General features: G+C 35.3%; 4 protein-coding genes across 6 annotated transcripts; 2 read left to right on the forward strand and 2 right to left on the reverse strand.

Moving 5' to 3' along the window:
* Window positions 1-2,046: 2,046 nt before the first annotated feature.
* On the reverse strand, window positions 2,047-2,409 carry LOC145570710 (auxin-responsive protein SAUR71-like). The gene has a single exon (XM_081629864.1). It carries the CDS (start codon window positions 2,407-2,409, stop codon window positions 2,047-2,049), a length of 363 nt encoding a protein of 120 aa, XP_081485990.1.
* A 2,168-nt stretch (window positions 2,410-4,577) lies between these two features.
* LOC145571741 (transcription factor E2FA-like) lies at window positions 4,578-9,580 on the forward strand. Of its 2 annotated transcripts, XM_081630771.1 has the most exons (14): window positions 4,581-4,908; window positions 5,923-6,115; window positions 6,243-6,299; window positions 6,430-6,515; window positions 6,591-6,685; window positions 6,815-6,869; window positions 6,987-7,039; window positions 7,129-7,179; window positions 7,293-7,341; window positions 7,470-7,535; window positions 7,631-7,707; window positions 8,312-8,528; window positions 8,671-8,737; window positions 8,959-9,580. In XM_081630771.1, exons 1-14 carry the CDS (start codon window positions 4,762-4,764, stop codon window positions 9,105-9,107), a joined length of 1,362 nt encoding a protein of 453 aa, XP_081486897.1. In that variant the 5' UTR covers window positions 4,581-4,761; the 3' UTR covers window positions 9,108-9,580. The 2 variants fall into 2 exon arrangements, with proteins under 2 accessions (XP_081486896.1, XP_081486897.1); XM_081630770.1 differs by having other exon boundaries at window positions 4,578-4,908; window positions 6,430-6,685.
* A 2,192-nt stretch (window positions 9,581-11,772) lies between these two features.
* Window positions 11,773-17,827, forward strand: LOC145570129 (transcription factor E2FB-like). 2 transcript variants are annotated; one of them, XM_081629127.1, is made up of 14 exons: window positions 11,773-12,285; window positions 13,637-13,826; window positions 14,120-14,176; window positions 14,313-14,398; window positions 14,487-14,575; window positions 14,662-14,716; window positions 14,828-14,880; window positions 14,965-15,015; window positions 15,133-15,181; window positions 15,311-15,388; window positions 15,476-15,552; window positions 16,168-16,387; window positions 17,027-17,093; window positions 17,205-17,827. In XM_081629127.1, exons 1-14 carry the CDS (start codon window positions 12,097-12,099, stop codon window positions 17,342-17,344), a joined length of 1,401 nt encoding a protein of 466 aa, XP_081485253.1. In that variant the 5' UTR covers window positions 11,773-12,096; the 3' UTR covers window positions 17,345-17,827. The 2 variants fall into 2 exon arrangements, with proteins under 2 accessions (XP_081485253.1, XP_081485254.1); XM_081629128.1 differs by having other exon boundaries at window positions 11,774-12,285; window positions 15,311-15,376.
* Window positions 17,828-18,041: 214 nt separating this feature from the next.
* LOC145570130 (uncharacterized) lies at window positions 18,042-19,176 on the reverse strand. The gene is made up of 3 exons (XM_081629129.1): window positions 18,834-19,176; window positions 18,431-18,616; window positions 18,042-18,338 (listed from the first exon to the last, which is right to left on the reverse strand). The coding sequence occupies exons 1-3, from the start codon at window positions 19,086-19,088 to the stop codon at window positions 18,180-18,182; spliced, it is 600 nt and encodes a 199-aa protein (XP_081485255.1). The 5' UTR covers window positions 19,089-19,176; the 3' UTR covers window positions 18,042-18,179.
* Window positions 19,177-20,116: the final 940 nt, after the last annotated feature.

Genomic DNA, 20,116 nt, shown 5'->3' on the forward strand with positions numbered 1-20,116 from the left:
AATCGACAAGAATTTTTTTTTTTTTTTTTTTTTTTTTTTTTTTTTTTTTTGTTTTTTTTGACGGAGTAGCCCAAAGAGAGCTTCAACTTATACATAGTTATATATAGTCAGTTTATCATTTTTTTTTTTAAATCGGTAATTAGTCGCATATGATGACTATCGATCGCTATCAATAGAACGCCGGTGATTGATGATAGGTTATGCTTATGCATTCCTCAATTATCTATAATATAATTAACTAATTTTATGTACGGATGTAATATAATAGGGTCAATGTAAGCTAACCGCGTCCATGTTATTGGAGAATGTGACTGATTATGAGGATTTATACATTTAAAATAATGTTGAGCATCGTACTAATTTAAAATGCATAGTAGTTGCTTAATGTCATTGATGCTAATCAGCGATCGTATCTTGACCATGTTAAAAGATTTTTCTGTCATGTAATGGGGGCTTCATATCTTCAATTTATTTATAACAAATAAGTGTTTCTCCATATATGGTATGTTATATATAGATATCACATTTAAGTGAGGTCTCAATTATATTAATGTTGAATTCTTCACACGTAAAAAGTAAGTAATTAGTATGTAAAAAGTATGCGAAACCTACACGCAGGCCTAATGATATAATTAAGTACAGAATTGATCAAAGTCACGAGTAGAGAGTATCGTGCATTGTGAGTACGTACACAAGAGGCATATATGGAGTATGCGTATAGGTTAATAGGTAGAACAGTGAGTAGTTTAATTGGGATTACTTTTTTGTAGTGTGTTCTTAATATCATAATTCATAACCGATCCATGGTCTTAGCATTAAAACTACTCTAGTAGTATGCAATGTTTCTACAAGGGAGTAGTTACCAAATAAAACAATCAAATACATGATTGATAACTTGATAAGCATATAAGCATCAATAATAGTCAAATGAAAAGTTGGAGGATTCACACATTGTCTTACTAGATGGTCAAAAATTGCTGTTAAAGCAGCTTGACGATTGACTTTGCATCATTTTCGTGCTATATATTATTAATAACCATTATAAAAGTGGTCGAATTCAAAGGAACATACAAGAGAACATATACCAAAAGCAAGTAAGGAACTATGATTGCGCTAATCTCCGATCCATTTTTTTGTCTGCAATATGTCAGAGAAGATTGGGAAAATAGCTAAATATTGTAGGAGATATCTTTGGTGATAAACTGATAATCATCTTTATTAAAATAGCGCACATAAATCCATAGATACATAATGTGGGCGGGTGGGCGGGCAGACGGGCGAGAGGGGGTCATACTTCATATGAAAATGCATAATTTTATATCTTTGCTAAGAGTGGATAGTTTACATAAATTATTTCTTTCCTGATTAAGCAATCATGCCAATTAACTCATTGGAATGATATCAACAATATTTCATACTGTAATAACTTTAGTACAATAAAATATAAAATAATTTTTTGTAAAAAAAATACAAGCAATGTCCAAATTTTGATTTGCTTGTGGTAAAACAGTAAAGAGCTGATGGATAGTTTAATTTGTATGCAGTGCAAATTGTATATTAACATACAAATGTAGGTGTAAAAAAAAAAAACATACGAAGTTCATTAATTTCTGCATATAACCAAGTATGTTTAGAAAACAGACATTAATAGATAAAACTATAGAAGTATATGAAAAAATGAGACTTGTACAAATACAGTAAAAGAAACAGATTAATTAAGCTTTTGTCATTATATTACAAAAGAAACAGATTAATTAAGCTTTTGTCATTATATTACAAAAGAAATACATCATCAACCTCTCAAAACCAAAAGTTGAGCAGGTACGAAGTAGAATATAATTTCAACCTAGCTAGAACTCAGTATTATACTATGTAATCTGATTGTATAACACTAGAGCAAAAAAGCTAGAAATAAAAACTGGAAAACCAATTCAAACAAGTTACATACATCAATCTAGCATATGTCACCAAATATAGTAGCAATAATATACCAGTAACACCCAATAAGATTAATACATACCATAGTATATAAGACAATTAAGATATCTATCTTTTCTTATATAACTTATCTATAATATTTTGAAAATTTTCAGGGTGGCAAGGAATCCGTAACACCCCTTGATGATCATAACCAAACACATCGGCTGATAATTGAAGCAACGTAACAATGGAAGGATCCTTCATAAACCGAGTCGGAACCACAAATCGCTTGACATCCTTCTCCTCCATGCCGACCATGACCGGAACATGGCCTTTGGGGGTTCCTCCTTCATTGCTATCGTCTCTCTGATGATGTTCGTTGTCGTTGTCGTCGGTTCTAGATAATCTAACATAGCTTGGTGGTGATGGTAAACATTCCTTCTTCCTTAAAATCTTGCCACCAAGCTCTCTTGGCTTGATAAATGCCATGTTTTGTGGAAGAGGGCCGGGTAGTCCAGCATATACTAATATGAGCTATTCTTTTATACTACTCATCTTCTATTAATTTTCTTCCTTTAATTTGTTATTATATGCACAAATTATACTTAATTGTTGGACTAAGCTTTAAATAATTCCGGTTGCGTGGAAAAACAGGTGTTAGATGATGACTACAATGATAATAGTACAAATTGTCCTTACCATGTACTTGGAGACTTTTGACATTAAGGGTCACCGTGGTGGATATTCGTTGGTAGTTTTGGTAAAACTTGAGAAGAAATGCCAAGTGATTAGTCTGATATCACCGAATATTAGGGCATGTTCACATTTACTTAATTTCAGTTCAGTTCAGCTCCAATCAGTTTAGTTTAGTTCAGTTCAGTTCCTAATTTCCTTCTCTCATAAAATATTCATTTCAACTCAATTCAGTTTCAATCAGTTCAGTTCAATTCAGTTCAGTAAATGTGAACAGACCCTTAATTGACTAGTCTTTCTTCCTATTTTTTTTTTTAATTAATAATAATTGTATGTTCTTTGACCATTTTATCTTTTATGTTTGGTTCATTATTTTATAAAAACTTGAACGAGTACGTTGAGATCCTCTAAATAAATACTTCTTCACTCTTTTAAGTTGCTTTGACCAAGTTCTTGAAAGTTTTAGAAACGAAAGCATGACAAAATAGTAAAGGTTTTAAGAAATAGAAACAACTTTCTTAGACCCTAACATAACTTTTAGAGGGTGTACGTAGGTACTTAATATGAGTTTTATAACCTAATACTTCTGCTTCTTCAAAACATTCACTTCTAATTTATGAAGATATGCTTCCATGAAGTAGATTTTATTTTTCCAGAAATGTAACTTGGCCCAACAAAACCCTTTATTAGTATTAATCTATTAATATCATATGCTCGTACACTGTTTAATTTTAATATAATACTTATATAGTTATATGGTAAAAAAAAATATCATATTTCATAAGACAACCGTAAGAGTATAATCTGATTTGATTATTTTGTATCAATACATGTGATCACTTCTTTATAAAAAGTGGTGGCCTAGATTGGAGGATCAAATGTAGAAGTAATATTATTAATTGTGATCGAATAATTTATTAAAGTCATTGTTTGGGTCCAATTTATCTAATTGGGCCTAGTTCATAAATGATTCAATTCTAAACCCAAGGTCCAAGGTTCAACTCTCCAATTTATGCCAAGTCGAAGTCAAGTCAAGGTTCAAGTCCATGTGGCAAGCCCATTTGGCTTAGGCCCATTCTTCTATTTATGCAAAGGTATAAAAGCCATCAATTGTACCATTTACTGGGCATTCACATATAGCCCCAAGCAATTAACACTCTTGCATAGCTATTTCTCTCTACACACTATACTGACTTTGGCATCGGAGGGGCCTTCCTCGGCACAACCCCCGAAGCTAGCTTACGTGTGTTTGCTGTGCAGGAGACCCTCGGCCTAGCACCACTTGGACCGAGCCCAATCTTCAGCCACCTCAGAAGGACCTTGCCGAAGGTCCCGTTGTTTTACCCGAAACAGTCATATAACTTGTCCTTTAAATTATTCACTTTTTTCAAGTCTCCAAGAGATTATTAGGTAATGATTATGTGAATTGGTTTGGGGTCCATTAATTAATAAAAGAGCATACTAACATTTGGGGAGGGATTATATTAAAATAAAAAACTTAGTTACAATCATATATGGTTCATGTTTATGCATTAAAAAAAATGATTCATGTTTGGTTTGTTTCATCTAAATGTAGTTTGTGTAGGGTATCTTTTGTGGTGTAAGTTTTGCACGGTTCGATTAAAGTTTTTAAGGGTAGCTTAGCTAAGGTGACTATCTATATAATATGGAGTGACATTCAAATTAGCAGTCTTCATTAATAATAGAAAGTAAGTGTATGTTGTCCAAAATGTACGATTAATTGTCGTAATTATCAATGTGATACATTGATAATCAATTATCGTAATTAATATGACAATAACATATGAACGTTTATAATCCCATGATATTGACTTTTGCGAATATGATAGGCATTAAGTATACACTCATACGAAGTAGTGTGAAATTTTAAGACTTGGAGTAAAATGGTAGGAACTCTAGGAAGTAAAATGATTGTGTAAAAAAAAAAAAAAAAGAGACAAGGGTAGGGGTGGGGGGCAGTTGCAAAGTACGGTTCCCTCCACATCTAAAATCCGAACCAAATTCCCTCCTTCCCTCCCATCCCTCCCTCCCTCCCTCCCTCCTATTCAGCAGCTATTCTCACCAGAAAAAGCCCAAGCAATTGAACCCCCAATTTCAATTTCAATTTCAACGCCGACGCCGCCTTGGATGGCGACTCGCAAGGCAGTTCCTGAGAAGAGAGAGGTTGTTTTATTGGCGCGGATGAAGCCGCCTTTTGCTGAATCACCTGGCGATTACTACTCCTTTTCCGATCGTCTTCTTCCTCCTCCCGATGCCATCGTCGTCAACACTCCTGTTTGTACCGTTTCCCTTCATTTCACTGCTTTTTTTCTTTTATTCTTCCTCATTACCACTATTCAATTGGGGATCTTTTCTTTCCCTACTGTTTTTCATTTATTCTCTATTTTCTGCTTAATTTACCACTTCTCTTTTTAATTTGCCTTTTTCCCACTGCTGTTTTTCGATTCTATTTTTTCCTACAATTTGGCGGTGCAATTTTTATTTTTTATTTTTTTAAAAAAAATATTATTAATTTTGATTGGTTTTCTTAGCTAAAAACTCCAATTGAGTACTACATTATATAAATTGGGTTGATGATTTAGTATATACACAACTAATTTTATTGCTTCCAATTACTTAATTTGATGACTACCTTGCTAATGTGGTTTCATTTTGTTTAATAGAAAAATTGACCTGCTTCATACTTGATTTTGATCATCTTAGCACCAGATATTAGTTGCTTCTTCTATCTTATTTCGCAAATCAATTGCTGTTTGTGGTATATAACCATTTGCATCTTCACAATGTTGTTCAATGTGTCATCTTTATGTTCAATATTGTAACCATGAAGACGACGAAAGTGGCTTAACCATTATCAATTGATCATATAAGTAGTAAGAAAGCATTTGCCAGGATGCATTGCTTTGTAATTCAGCATTCAGCTCTCTCTTGATGTCATATACACTACAGGGTGTTGCATTTACCAAAATCAGTCTTTAGTAGTATGTTTGCAATGTGCACATTTCCATTCCTTGTAGCCTATTTCATCTGTAAATCTGTAATCAGCATTAGATTAATGTTTGTATTGTGTCCATATTTTTCTTAAGTATGGAAGTAGCAACAAATATCCGTTTAAAGTGGGTTACTTTAGAATTGCCTCTTGCACATCATTAAATACTTTTAAGTGTTTCACGATTTTTTGCATTGCCGAAGACACAACTCAATTGGGTTAAAACTTTGTTAGAATTACATTGTAATACTCCTGCCATAATCTGCTAATTTTTAAGTGCTTGATGTGGTGTCAATCAGCCAAAGAAGCGTAAGAATAAACTAGCTGATCACAACACCGAGTCTACTTCCAGAACAACCACTCAGGGGCTTAGAGAAGTGCTTAGCAGCCCTTTTCAGACACCTCTCTCTGGTAAGTGCGGAAATGGACAACGAGCTTCAAGGAATACCCCATGCGACATAGACCATCCCCAGACTCCCATGTCAATGATTGGTGAGCATTCAAATGAGGACTTATATTGCAATATATGTATCACATCAAAGTCTGGTTTACTTTTGTGGATTAAAAGTTTGGAGAAGATTCATCAGTATGTTTTATGTAAGCTGACGTCTGCTTGCAGGTTCACCAGGCGAAAATCTTACTCCAGGCGGTCCTTGTCGCTCTGGCCGCTCTCTTGGTACCAACCTACAGCATAATTTAATATTAAATTGTTTATACCAAGCGGATTTGATATCCAACTTGAATTGTAGTCCGTTTTAGAACTTTTAAATAAATCAATTGATGATACCATTTTCGTGTTTTCTCAGTACTATTAACAAAAAAGTTCATTAATTTGATTGAACAAGCTGAAGATGGGATACTTGATTTAAAGAAAACTGCTCAAACTTTAGAGGTAATGTTTGCAACACGCTCTTGGTTTTTTTTAACTCTCAGGAGCAGCTTTCTAAACCTTTTTTGTGAGTTTCAGGTCCAGAATAGGCAAAAAAGGCGGATTTATGATATAACTAATGTTCTAGAGGGCATCGGTCTCATAGAAAAACTGAAGAATGGAATACAATGGAAGTATGCATAACTAACAGAATTCAAATCACTAATATATATTTGCCTTTTCCTCTTGGTTATGATTCTTTATTTAATGAACTCAACCAATATAATTTATTATATAATGAAGAATTTTGATCATTTAATCAGGGGACCTAGTGTTTCAAGGCCAGGTGAGGTTAGCAATGGTGTTGCTAGTCTACAGGTATGCCAACTTAAATGATACAGTTACACAATTTACATTTTGCTGCTTCATTCCTCTATACGGTTGCGTGGTCAATTTTTGATGTTAGTCTTGTGCAAACTTTTCCCCACTATGCAGGCAGATATAGAAAATCTCTCTATGGAAGAGCACAAATTAGATGAACGGATAAGGTTAATTGTTTCCCAAGTCTGCTTTTTTTTTTTCCTCGTCACTTAGCTTTACTCTTTCAAATTAGCGCTGATTCTCTAAACTATTGCAGAGAAATCCAAGAAAGATTGAGGGACATTACTGAAGATACAAATAATCAAAAGTAGGCTCCCCTTGTTGTTTCGCCACCCCCATGGTTCCCTCCCCAATTTTTTTCTTCAGTCAATCATAGATTGTTATCTTTGGATGCTTATAATTTTTTATAAAATCTTTCAGATGGCTGTTTGTAAGTGAAGAAGATATGAAGGCCTTACCTTGTTTTCAGGTGTGGTTTTTGGTTTGTCCTGTCACTCACACATCAACTTCCTCCAAGTATCTTCACAGCTGTGCTTCTTAATATCCTAAACAATAATGCTTGCTGATGTTGTAACTAGTGTTTTGTGGTTACAACAGGATGAAACCTTGATAGCAATTAAAGCTCCACATGGTACAACTTTGGAAGTCCCAGAACCAGATGAGGTATGTTCATATGAGTATAAATACAATATGTTTGTCAAGTAATTTTTCTGATATATGTCTGAGGGTACTTGCTTCCTCTGCATTTTATTTATCAGGGTGTTGATCATCCTCAAAGAAAATACAGAATAGTTCTAAGGAGTACTATGGGTCCTATTGATGTTTATCTTGTCAGGTACCATTTCCTCCTGCTTTTCTTGGCCTTTGTTGCTTCATTGCTAATATTCATTGTCTTTAATTAAAAACTTTTATGGTCAACTTTTAAAAACTTTGACTGTAAAAACTCATATTATAAACATCAAACCTATAGCATGTGAGGTCTTGTAAGATTCGGCTTGAAATATATTTTCAAAATATCAATTTTATGTCTTATGAAATATTGAAGACCATACAATTTAAATCGTAGAAGATTAAAAGCAATGGAGGGATTACTATATTTCAGCGTACAATTCATGCAACTAACTTACTTAAGTATAGGCTAGAGCTCCTGTTATATTCTTTGTCACTTCATATTATTTGTAATTTTGCCATTGTGATTACTTTGCATGCAAAATAAGAGATATTACAAGTAAAAGACAGTCAGCTAGTGGCTTCTAAGTTTTACTTTGAGAGGAATGCAAAGTGAGGTCTCTGCTTTTTGTTTCATCTTGGCCTTCTCTCTACTGCCCTTTCCATGTTTGTTTTCTTCTGTCTTCTGCGACCTAAATGCAATCTCAACAACTTTGAAATAGTTTTCTTTCTTTCTTTTTTTTCTCTCTCTCTCTTTTGCCTATCTTCAGTCAATTTGAGGAGAAGGTCGAGGAGACCAATGGTGCAGAGACACTACAAAGCCTACCAAGTACCTCAGGTTGTAATGATCTCTCAAATGCCATGGCAGAGAATGAAAACAGTGGCAATCAGATAGAATTGCATGGACAAGATGCCCCCAGGATGAGCTCAGATGGCAGTGCCCCTCAGGACTTAAGTGGAATCATGAAGATCGTACCTGAAGTTTATGTAGGTTTAAACTTCAAGCTTATTGATTGTCAATTAAAGTTAGTTTTATTTTAGAACTTTTATATATTATATATTTTTGAAGATATACTTTTGCATAGACTGGATAATAGCTAATAAATTAATCCTTGTCGTTTGGTCACAGAATGATGCAGATTACTGGTTGCTATCAGATGCTGATGTTAGCATCAGTGACATGTGGGGAGCAGAATGTATCCTTTCAAATTTTATCACCTTGGTGAAATTTAGCTATTCTTCTCCAATTTCTGAACCCCCATCCCCTCCCCGGTCCCTGAATAAAGGATATAATCATATAAAAGCCAGAATCCTAACGGAAAAAAGTGGCTTGAAAATGAAAATTACTCTCTTGCTCTTCATTTGGTGTCACCAAGTTTTTTAGAATCTTGCAACTGGATTCCTTGACCTAACATAGCTGGAGTTGATTGGGATGAATTGGGGATAGTTCCTGAAGATTATGTTGTGGAGGATAACAGCACTCAGCAGCCGCCACAAAGCCTATTATCATTATTAACCAGTGAAACGGGAGTGCCTCCTGCTATTGCGGACTCAACCGGGAGATAAAGACTGTTGCTTTAGAGATGCAAGCTCTCTTGGGTATTCACTTAAAACTTTGATCATATAATGCTTGATCTCAACCAAGCTACCTATCAATCTCTGAAGAGACATGGCATGGGATATTGGGATGAATATAAAGTATTTTCCGAGATTTTGGATAGACTTTCCTTCATTTGACAGTTGGTAAAGTGAGATGATTGAAGGATTGTAATTGTTCTTCAGCTGTGGCCAGTGTAGATGATTACTGTAACAACAAATAAAGAACGGTCAGTGTCTTCAGCTGCTGTCATTATGTAGTTGTTGGAACTTTGAGTAAGCTGCTCAATATACTCAACCATTGACTATTAGCAATGGAGATGTAGATTATAATTACTGGATGATACTAATTTAGGATTAGAGATGAAACTAGGAACTCTGTGATCTGAAGAAGTAAACAAGTGCTTCAATGAAGTTGACTTTATAAATTGCTTCATCTTTTAGATTATGCAGGTCAGTCAACAGGGAAGAAAGAGATCAGGCCTCATAACATGAATATGCTTCTTACAAGCCGTAATTTTTTGTTTAAATTGGGTTTTTTCTGGCCCAAACAAAGGAGCAGAGATCTAAGCCCATTTTTTGTAATGGGCTATGAAATGATTGATCGGAACGAGAGAAGCCCAAGCCCAATGCATATTTACTAATTTTTTTTTCAAATATGTAACTAAGTACTCCGTAACTAACTAGTGAGTAGTGACTACCAAATTGGCAAAGTTGCCAAATACCCTAAATTGGCGCCGAATGTTGTTTGTTAGTTGTCACGGTGTTGTTAGGAGAGAGTGCATGTTACATGGACTAGAAGCCCCCCCCCCCTTTTTTTTTTTAATATGTAATTTTTTTACACCAATTAGTCCATTACTCCTTAGCTCTTATTAAAAGTGTCAAAACTGCACCTAACCCGATCCGAAAAACATCCAATTTAAATTTAGATTCGCGTAGACATAATAATTTAGTATGACTCAACTTTAAAAATAACCTGACACGATCAACTGAATTGACACCTCTAGTCCCTACTTTCGTACTATCCAGCTAATACTTGTTGTAGTGAAAGAAAGCAACTCCCTCTTTTTTTTCCCTTCCTAACTAGATCATTAATTTTCGAATTTTATTATTAAGAACAGTGTTTAGTTGAACAATATTTTCTTTTGTTTCAGAGGAGTGAATATATGTTTAAATGTTTTATACTATTAGCAAGTTTGTGTAATGTATTATGGTACATTATGATTTTTTATGTATATTATTTTTTTTAAGAAAACGATCGTATTAAACCAACACCTACGTAGGTTATCATTTTCGTTTGGAAGTAGAGACGTGAGATAAGAAAATCCCCCTACTTCCAAGCATATGTGGTTAGTGGAGCTCGGAATTTTGGCTTCCATTATAATCATTGAGATTGAATTATATATCGAATCATAATATTGAGTAGTAATTAATTAAGAATTCTTTGCAAATACTGGGGGGGGGGGGGGGTTAGTATAGAGCGGATTATTTCAAAGTGAGCCCCCCTTTTTTTTGAAAGCACAAATCCCACTTCCAATAGGCCCGCATGGGCGAGGTATTTGGTTCAAGTCCAGGATGGCCCAACGGCGTCATGTAAAATCCAATTTGCATTTCATACGTGAAAGCCCGAAGAGATCTATTCATTGATAAAAAAAAATAAAAAACAAATAAAAATAAGGGGTGAACGGTTAACCATCAATAATTGGTGAGCCGGAGACGAAAGTTTTGTAAGGGGATTGGAGTGGGCTACCATATGCACCAAGGCTCTACTGCTTACTAGTCTTCTTTATCAGGCGCAGTTGGGGCATTTTGAACTTGAACTAGAGACCTCGCCCTATTGCCGCGGTCTTTTTTGCGGCTTTTGTTGTTGCAGGGTCAACAATCATGGTTATTTCCCCCAATATTGGTCCGAGTAGATTGGTTGTTTCTTGACGAGCTCTTTGAAAAGAGCATAAACTGAAACATTTTGGAGCTACAAAGATAGTTATTAAATCGCGCTTCCTTGACCGTAGACAAAGCGGATTCGCGTCCTTGAACTGATAACCATCTTTCGGCTAACCTTGGCTCCTCCATCCCTCGGGTTAGCACAAGTAGATTTCTACAAAATACTTACTTTGATATTTTTACCCCCTCTTTGTTATAGAAGAGCAATGGCAATACTTTTCTATTTTTTCTAATCCATGTTTGATTAATTTAATTATCGAAAATAGTTTCATTACTAAATAAATTGTTTCAATACTCCACCTTAATTGATGGAATCTCTCTCATTAGCACAAGGAATCGAGATAAAAGTAAACAAATAGAATTGTAACTCTTGATCGAATAACCCTCGACCGATCAAGTGTCCCTGACTAAGTAACCTGAGCCACTCAATATAATCAGCCACATATGAAACTTTGCGATGAAAAGGATATTATTTTGATTAAATAGATTATAAGCAGAAAATTTAACAGATGCAGAAGTGTAGAATCCCCTCCAAGATCCATCTGCGAGCCAGCCAAACAGAAAAATAAACAAGGGAGAGGATGTACAAGGCCCAAAATTAAAATAAACCAAAAAAAGGGGGGAAAAGAAGGTAGTAGGCGAAACTAATCAATTAAAAAAAAAAAAAAGAAAAAAAAAGGGGAGTCTTGAAGTATTAGGGGGAAACGGAAAAGGGAAGTGGCTTCCCTCCACATCTATATCCGAACCAAATTCCCTCCTTCACTCCCTTCCCTCGTTTTCTCTCTCTTTCTCTTTCCTCCCTTTTTCCCACCACCACCACTTCCTCCGCCGCCACCTCCGCCCTTCTCCCGCCGTTCAGATCTCTTCTTCTTTCCCTCCGATCGAACCACCTTCCTATCTCACTTTTTTCCTCTCTATATTTCATTAATTCTATCTCAAATTAAAACCCTCGCAATTCCCTCTTTCCCCCTAAAAACCCTGAGCTTGAAGCTTCGATCGCTGCAAAATAGTTGCGATGTCGACGCCTAAAGCTACCATTACCAACCACCAATCGCAGCAACAGCAGCCGCAGCCTCTTAAGCGACAGCTTCCCTTTACATCGATGAAGCCGCCGTTTGTTCCACCGCCTGGAGACTACCACCGTTTCTCCGACAATCGTGCTCCTCTTCCTCCCGACACCGAAACTATTGTCGTCAAGACTCCTGTTAGTCTCTTTCCTCTATTTTTTTTTCACTTTTATTTTTCCCCCCTTTTTTTTCTTTAATTTGTTTTTACATGGGTTTTTCGAATGCTATTTTTGGAACAATTGACTTGGGGATCTTGCTTCTGTTTTCATATTCAAAACTAATTTGGTACCTAATTGTTTTTGGCAAGTAGATTTGTTTCTAACTCTTTCTCAATTGAACTAAGGGTTTTGTCTTAATTTACTTTCTCCTGATGTTGTTTCAATTCCTGCACTTAGTATTAATTTAATGGAGTTTTTGCTGCGAGCTAACTTGGGTTTGGTGTACCTCTGCAAATATCACAATTTTGTTTCCTCTAATGATGATTTATTAAAATGCAAGTGACTTGTTGCTTGCTTTCTATTTCGCACAAATTGATGTTTTAAACACTATTGGTATGTTTCACATGCTTGCTGAACGAATACATTTTGAAGATAAGTAACAATGATGCTAGTATTTGCAACCTAGATTAAGAATTAAGCCTTTGTATAGCTATAAACGCTTTTCAAATTTTCAGCTTACAGTTGGGGGCAGTATTACTGTACTAGTGCCTAGTGATAATTTTGTTGTTAAATACATTCATTGTTATGGATATTCATTTCAAACTCATGACATCAAAGTCATCGATTTGATGAGATGCGTGACTAGAAAAAGAAGCATGCCTTAATTTGATTGCAACTTCTGCTCTATCATCCTTTTAGCATCTTCACTATGAAAGCGCTGGGATTTTGTTTGACTTTGCGGTTTTAATAAAAGCTTAGTCTTTCTGGCTCCCAAACCTAATTTATGCGACTATAGGTAAAGTCACCACTGACAATCTTTGCATCCGGATTTGATGTTTAGCTTTTATGTGTCATTTGTCAAGTTCTTGCTTATATTTGAAACCTCTGGGATTGTTTTTACCAGGATTTATTGTTTTTTTTTTTTTCAGTCAGGAAGAGTGTATTTTTTTCATTCTTATTAACGGTAGAGCAGTAAGGGAATTCTATTGTGTTTTGGGCTATGTACCAGTAGCCTTTGGAAGAGGGGGAGGGGATTAGGTGATCCAGGCTACTATGGTGTTAAGTACTCCCTCAATTTTCTTGATATTTCATGTGCAACACATTCATAATGATAAGCATCAATACTTGAATCTGGGACACTAAATCAAATGCTTTTGTCCTCAGCTTTCTAGTGGATTGTCTTGTGAGATGTAATATTGTAATATGTCTTTAGTTTTGCATTACTCCCTTTCCCATTGCATATTAGTGTAGGATTGTATCATCATGTCATTGGTGTTTCATGTTTGTACATATGCCAACTTTTGGCTTATATTATGTTGGTGGCTTTCAGCCGATGAAGCGGAAGAGTGATGCAGCTGAATATGATGCCGAGTCTAGTGACTGGACGACCAGTCCGGGATACACTGAAGTAATTAGTAGCCCTCTCCAGACACCTGTATCTGGAAAGGCTGGCAAGGGACGAGGATCAAGGATTAGCAAGTGCAATAGAGCTGGGCCTCAGACTCCCATGTCAAATATTGGTCAGTATTGAAGTTGAAGTCCTTATGTATGATAGTTTATACTGTTCAAGGGGGGTCAACCTGATATGATTGGGCAATACATAATAGTATGGTGGAGCTCTGCTCCAAAAGAAATAATGTGATTATGATTTTCATAGACTCTAATCGTAATGGCCTAATGTAGTTATGGTGTCGTGTTATAACATGATGTTCAACTCCTGAATAAATTACAAGTATCTTCTTTATTACTATTTTTCAAGATGGGATAGTATAGTCGCTATCCTTTACAGTAGTTGACAACATCAACTTTGCAGGTTCCCCAGGCAACAATTTAACTCCAGTTGGTCCTTGCCGCTACGATAGCTCACTTGGTAATTAACTTGACACTGATCTCTTTTTATCAATAATTCAGCTTTCAGCAGAGTTATTTTCCTGGCTTGGCTTTGCTGCATATTATCTTGCTTTAGAGACGTGACTGATGATAACATTTTACTTTCCCTGTTCCAGGACTTTTGACAAAGAAGTTCATCAATTTAATCAAACACGCAGAAGACGGTATTCTTGATTTAAACAAAGCCGCTGATACTTTAGAGGTGATTTTTTGTGGCATTGCTTTGCTCCCGCTTGGTTCTTGCTTTGCTCTTCCTGAAGTGATCCGATATTTACTTGTGTATGCTTCAGGTCCAAAAGAGGCGTATCTATGATATTACCAATGTTCTAGAGGGCATTGGTCTCATTGAAAAGAAGCTGAAGAATAGGATACAATGGAAGTATGTATGACTTGACATATGTTTGCGCGTGTTATTATTAGGTCCTTATTTTGGAGAATTGAGCTAATGTTTGACTAATTGAACAGGGGACTTGATGTCTCAAGGCCGGGTGAGGTCGATGATAGTGTCACTAGTCTACAGGTATAAATATTCTTCTTCCAAAATGTCTTTTGCTTGTATGTTTGCTGCAAAGTAGAAAAGACCTATAAGCTGTTTGCTTATATTCTCTCTTTTACATTTTTTTTCTTGCAGGCAGATGTTGAAAACCTTTCTATGGAAGAACGCAGATTAGATGAACAAATAAGGTTAATTCATCATGAGTCTGCTTGAGAAGCTTCTTATATTTCTTTCCCCATCTTAAATAGTACTGATTCTCCAATGTTTTGCAGAGAAATGCAAGAAAGATTGAGGGAAATGAGTGAAGACGAAAACAATCAGAAGTAATGTTTCAACCTCCATACCCATTCTCATCTTTATGTAATTTATTCTGACATTAACTCAGCTGGAAGCAACCTTTGAATCTCATTTTCTTACCATTTGTATATGGCACCATGTAGGTGGCTTTTTGTAACGGAGGAGGACATAAAGGGCTTACCCTGTTTTCAGGTTTGCTGTCTCCTGTTCCTCTTATTTCAGTGGGTCTCTTATTATTCATTTTGAGATATTCCTTAAAGTTGAAATTAGAGCTTGTGGCTATTAGTGCTATCTGTAATATGTAATTGTGGCTGTTGACAGAGTGAAACCCTGATTGCAATCAAAGCTCCACATGGCACAACTTTGGAGGTTCCAGATCCAGATGAGGCAGGCTCAGGGGTTAATTACATCAAATTTTTTTAGATAGTGCATATACCTTGTATTATCATTATTGAAGTACCCTTTGCCTACATGTTTTATGTATAGGCTGTTGATTATCAACAAAGAAGATACAGAATAGTTCTTAGGAGCACAATGGGTCCTATTGATGTTTATCTTGTCAGGTATGATTTCTAATGTTGCTTATGCCTAGGGTGCATAGCTTTGTCATTTTTCACACCTTAAGTCTAACTAAAATACTTTTGTCTCTGATATTTTTTGTACTTTGTGTCAATAGATGTTAATCGTTTTTGGTATGATTTCTGTATTTTCTATGCCTCTAACCCTTTTGTTTGTAATCTGTATAAAGAGAATTGTCTAGTCAAAATAATTTTTAGAAGGGTTAAGACAAAAGTGCTTCCGAATCAAACCGAATAATGGTATTTCGTCTTTTTTCTCATCCATGGCTTAGGAAAAAAAGCAAAAAAGCAAAAAGAATAGGTCATTGGAATTGAAATTCTCATACCAAGAGCACAGCTCTAGCTCTTTTATCTTTCTGTTTTTTGTTTTTCAAGTTTACACAATGAGGTTTGCTGATGGATCTGTTTAGCTTCTCAAATGATTGTTTTGGACTTTGGAAGGTTTGATCAGTTTGCATGCATTAATATAATAGGCTAACTTGTAAGCCAAATTTCCAGCTTTTTATTTGGCCTTCTCCCTGGCTTCCTTGCTATCTGCTTTCTTTCCAGCTTTGGTGCTTTTTAGATTTCTTCAACCCGCTTTATTTGACCTTTATGTAGTCAATTTGAAGAGAAGTTTGAGGAGATCAGTGGTGCTGAGCCTCCGCTAAGTATGCCAAGTACCTCAGGTTGTGACGAAGGCACTACAGCTGCAGCCAAGGAAGAAAGCAGAGACGATGAGACTGAAATGCATGGACAAGAAACACACAGAATCTGTTCGGATGCCAATGATCAGCAGGACTTCGTGAGTGGAATCATGAAGATAGTACCTGAAGTTGATGTAAGTTTAATACATGATTTCATTACTTATCGTAAAAAAAAAAAATAAAAAAAAAAAAATAAAAAAAAAATTGGTTTTAGATTTATATGTTATCTGTTTGTTATCGGTTTGTACACCCTGAGCACTGTGCACCTTTGCACTCGAGTGCATGAACATAAGGGCTAAAATGAAAGAACATGAACCCTAGAAGAATACGAGGGTTGAAGGAACGTGAACTCCAAAGGAAACAAAGAAAGAACATGTCTAATCTCCACACATGGAAAAAAAAAAAGAACATGTAGTTCAAACAAAAAAAAATCATACTGAAAACTGAAAATTCATAATCCAAAGAACATATTATCTTTAACTTTAGTTTTAAAAAATCATTATTAGTACTTCATAGTTCATAAATCAAAAGAACATGACTCATATTAGAAGAATATAAAGTAATAGAACATATACTTTAAATCCAAAGAACGTATAGCTAAGTACTAAAAGAACATAAGTTGTCATTTTGACTAGGTAATGCACCATCTACTTTGTGCTCTAGAATGGGTTTTATTTTTTAAAATATTCTTGTTGAATCTTCCTTGCAAACTGAATAGAAGTATAAAGTGTTCCCTTTTGTTAATTTTGTCCTTCCATGCGCTTCCTTTACAGAGTGATGCAGATTACTGGTTACTGTCAGATGGTGATGTCAGCATTACTGATATGTGGAGAACAGACTGTATCCTTTCAATTTTATTTTTACTTATGTTTCATTTTGTTGTATCAAATATAATTTTGTCAAGTTTCTGAAGAAAGAAACATGAACATTGATTCCCTAACTCAGTGATAGCTGGAGTTGAATGGAATGAATTGGGGACTATCCATGAAGACTATGCTGTGGCCAATGTTTACACACCACAACCACCAAGCCCACCTCCAAGTGCTACAGAAGTGCTACCTAATAACATGGCGGGGAGGCGATTAACATGAAGTTCTGAGGGATTTGCCGATGTTCTCCATCTTGATTGCTTATGCTTGAACTGAACTGAGCTTCCTTATTTCTCTGGTTCAGCCAGAGAATTGGGCATAAAATGGCTTCAAGGAAGCTGCTAGATCATGTGCAATACTGCTCTGTGCATAAAGTGAGTTGACAGGGAGAGATTGTTCCTGATCTATTGTACAGCCAGCCGGTAGAGACAACCGCTTAACAGCGAATGAAACTGGGGCATCTTTAGCTGTTAGTCTTTAGCTGTAGCCTGTAAATTTCTTTGTTGGTTTAGTGAACAGAGTAAGTAGCTCTTCATATAATCCAATTGTTGACAGCAATAGATTGTTAGATCCCAGTGATCTCTTTGTAGTTTGTATGGAGATGCTTGAAATAGGCCAGTTCTTCTGGCATGATTTGTAAAAATTGTATTCCCTTTCTAGACAGCTTACAGTTCTTGAATCAGCTTGAACATCTATATTTTTCAAGGAACGCCAATTCTCAAAGGAAATAACATTGTTGACTAGCTGTACGGCTTTACCCAGTTCAAATTTTTAACAATGAGAGATTGTTTATCTGGTTATTGAGCTTGTAACTGTTTAGTTGTATCATATGTAATTTATATGCTTGTTCATCTGCTGATGTTTCATCTGGAAATGTTATATTCGACAGAAAAGAGGATTTGTTTATGTGAATTGTAAGTTACAACGGTGTCAAAAGAGCTTAATCTGGTAGAAATTTCCATATCCATACATATATATCCAGTAACATACTCTATATAATTACACAATAATGAAGAAAATAAAATGTTTGAAAGATGTACAAAGTGATGAGAAAAGCTCAATTATCTTTGTCAACTTTCTTGCCAATCCAGGAGGCAACAATGGGAGTAAGAGCAACCGTAGGCGGAAACCTTATCGGTGATGCGGCCTTGTGAGCTGCATATGCCAGGGCAAATGTCCCTACTTTCTCTCCTGTTTCATTTGATGCAATTCCCACCTTTTTTTTCAGAGAAAATAAAGATTAGAATTCAGAGTGAATTTCCTAAAAAAACAAAGCACCAAATTACAGTGGAATAAATTTGAGAATACCTTCTGAAGCAAGGCTGATACATCAACACCAGCATTAATAAGAGCATAACATAATGTAAAGGAAATCAGAGACAAAGTGATTGAAGTGGCTAAGTATGCTCCTCCATATTTTGCCAGCAACTCCTTCGCTTCTTCTCCTTTTGATTTCTCTCTCTTCCCTTCTTCATCTTCCTTTGAGCTAAATATCTTTTTTTTTTTTTAAAACCAAATTATCCACTTATATAATCTAAACAACCCACAAATTTAGGATTTTCTTATTAATTAAACTATTTGATAGTCTGAAGTGCTAATTGTATACTAAAACCAGTATGAAATCGAGCAAAAACCCAGAAAACAATAATATATGTGAATCAATCAAATTGAGGTATGAGTAATCGACAAAATCAGAAATAATAGAAAATACCTTCCAGAGACCAGCTTCAAGTCCATATTTCTTAGTAACATCCTCCGCTGACGAAGAAGAAGAAGGAGGTGAAGTTGGGATATCCTTAGTTTTATCTCTAACAGCTCTAACTTGAAACTTATGATGATACAATGAACATTTTTGAGGTGAAGAAACGCAGGATGCTCTGTTTGTAGATGGTGTTCTGTTAATGAAGAAAGAGGAAGAAGAAGAGAGAGAAAGGATAGAGGAAGAAGAAGAAGAAGCTGTATTCATTTTTGATGAATACTAATGCGTTACTTGGTGTCCATACATTTACATTCAACTAAAACTTTCTTTTCTTTCTCTTTGTGCGGCCCGGATCTCCAACTTTTTCACGGCCCATATGGTTTTCTGTATACCACGTTTCATCCTTATACGTCGTATAAACTTTTAATTTGTAGATTTGGACTACTCCACTCCCTTGTATTTTAATGTTAGGCCTGTTCTCTTCACTTTAATTTCATTCCACTTCACCTTCAATTAGTTCACTTCATTTTAGTTCTTCATTTCCTTCTCTCATAAACAATTCATTTCAACTCTATTCATCAGTTCAACTCCAATCAATTCAGTTCAGTTCAGCTCTAAATTTCCTTCTCTTATAAACAATTCATTTCAACTTTATTCACTTCACTTCAATTCAGCTTCAATCAGTTTAGTTCAGTTCAACTCAATTTTATAAATCAGAACAGACCCTTAATCCAATTAAAAGTCTTTTGACTATTGAAACTTAGAGGGAATTTTCTAAAGTTCTCTTTATATAGAAGAACAAACATAGGTATGTGAAGGTTTAATTTTATTCAGATTGATTATTACTTTATTAATATGTAATTTTTTTTTTTCAAATTTTTACTAGTGTGAGATTAAAAAAATTTGTGATTATTTGCATCGTTATACATAAATGAAACTAAAATTATGAAATGGAGGTAGTATTATATTCTCTTCGTTTACAACTAATTTATTTCATATAATAACATTAATATATACTCAAAGTTGAAAAAAAAAATAACTTGGGTCAAGAATGAGAAATTACAAATACTACTTGATAAGTGTTTTATTTGTCCACTTATCATGGCTTTTTAAAACACAATTTTGTACTCTTTCCCCTACTTCAATCCCTTTTTCTAACTCTTTTTGTGCATACTTGCATCTTTTGGGTTTCCCGTTTCTTTTTATGTGTGTGCTCGTGTTTGTAGGTTCAATGAGATTATGGTTAAGTAGCGTGAGCATGAAGACTTTCTCGAGGGAGCAATATCAGGCAGGAG

Source organism: Chenopodium album, chromosome 12 (genome assembly GCF_948465745.1).
Source record: "Chenopodium album chromosome 12, dcCheAlbu1.1, whole genome shotgun sequence".
NCBI classification, from domain to species: domain Eukaryota; kingdom Viridiplantae; phylum Streptophyta; class Magnoliopsida; order Caryophyllales; family Amaranthaceae; genus Chenopodium; species Chenopodium album.

What these genes read in the sequence shown, in the direction of transcription:
- LOC145570710 (XM_081629864.1), bottom strand. Translation starts at nt 2,409, where the DNA reads ATGGCATTTATCAAGCCAAGAGAGCTTGGTGGCAAGATTTTAAGGAAG.
- LOC145571741 (XM_081630770.1), top strand. Translation starts at nt 4,762, where the DNA reads ATGGCGACTCGCAAGGCAGTTCCTGAGAAGAGAGAGGTTGTTTTATTG. An exon ending in CCATCGTCGTCAACACTCCT is followed by an intron (nt 4,909 to 5,922) that starts GTTTGTACCGTT and finishes GGTGTCAATCAG; the next exon opens with CCAAAGAAGCGTAAGAATAA. An exon ending in AAGAATGGAATACAATGGAA is followed by an intron (nt 6,686 to 6,814) that starts GTATGCATAACT and finishes TCATTTAATCAG; the next exon opens with GGGACCTAGTGTTTCAAGGC.
- LOC145570129 (XM_081629127.1), top strand. Translation starts at nt 12,097, where the DNA reads ATGTCGACGCCTAAAGCTACCATTACCAACCACCAATCGCAGCAACAG. An exon ending in CCGCTACGATAGCTCACTTG is followed by an intron (nt 14,177 to 14,312) that starts GTAATTAACTTG and finishes TCCCTGTTCCAG; the next exon opens with GACTTTTGACAAAGAAGTTC. An exon ending in GAAGACGAAAACAATCAGAA is followed by an intron (nt 15,016 to 15,132) that starts GTAATGTTTCAA and finishes GGCACCATGTAG; the next exon opens with GTGGCTTTTTGTAACGGAGG.
- LOC145570130 (XM_081629129.1), bottom strand. Translation starts at nt 19,088, where the DNA reads ATGAATACAGCTTCTTCTTCTTCTTCCTCTATCCTTTCTCTCTCTTCT. An exon ending in TTGAAGCTGGTCTCTGGAAG is followed by an intron (nt 18,617 to 18,833) that starts GTATTTTCTATT and finishes AAAAAAAAAAAG; the next exon opens with ATATTTAGCTCAAAGGAAGA. An exon ending in TATCAGCCTTGCTTCAGAAG is followed by an intron (nt 18,339 to 18,430) that starts GTATTCTCAAAT and finishes CTGAAAAAAAAG; the next exon opens with GTGGGAATTGCATCAAATGA.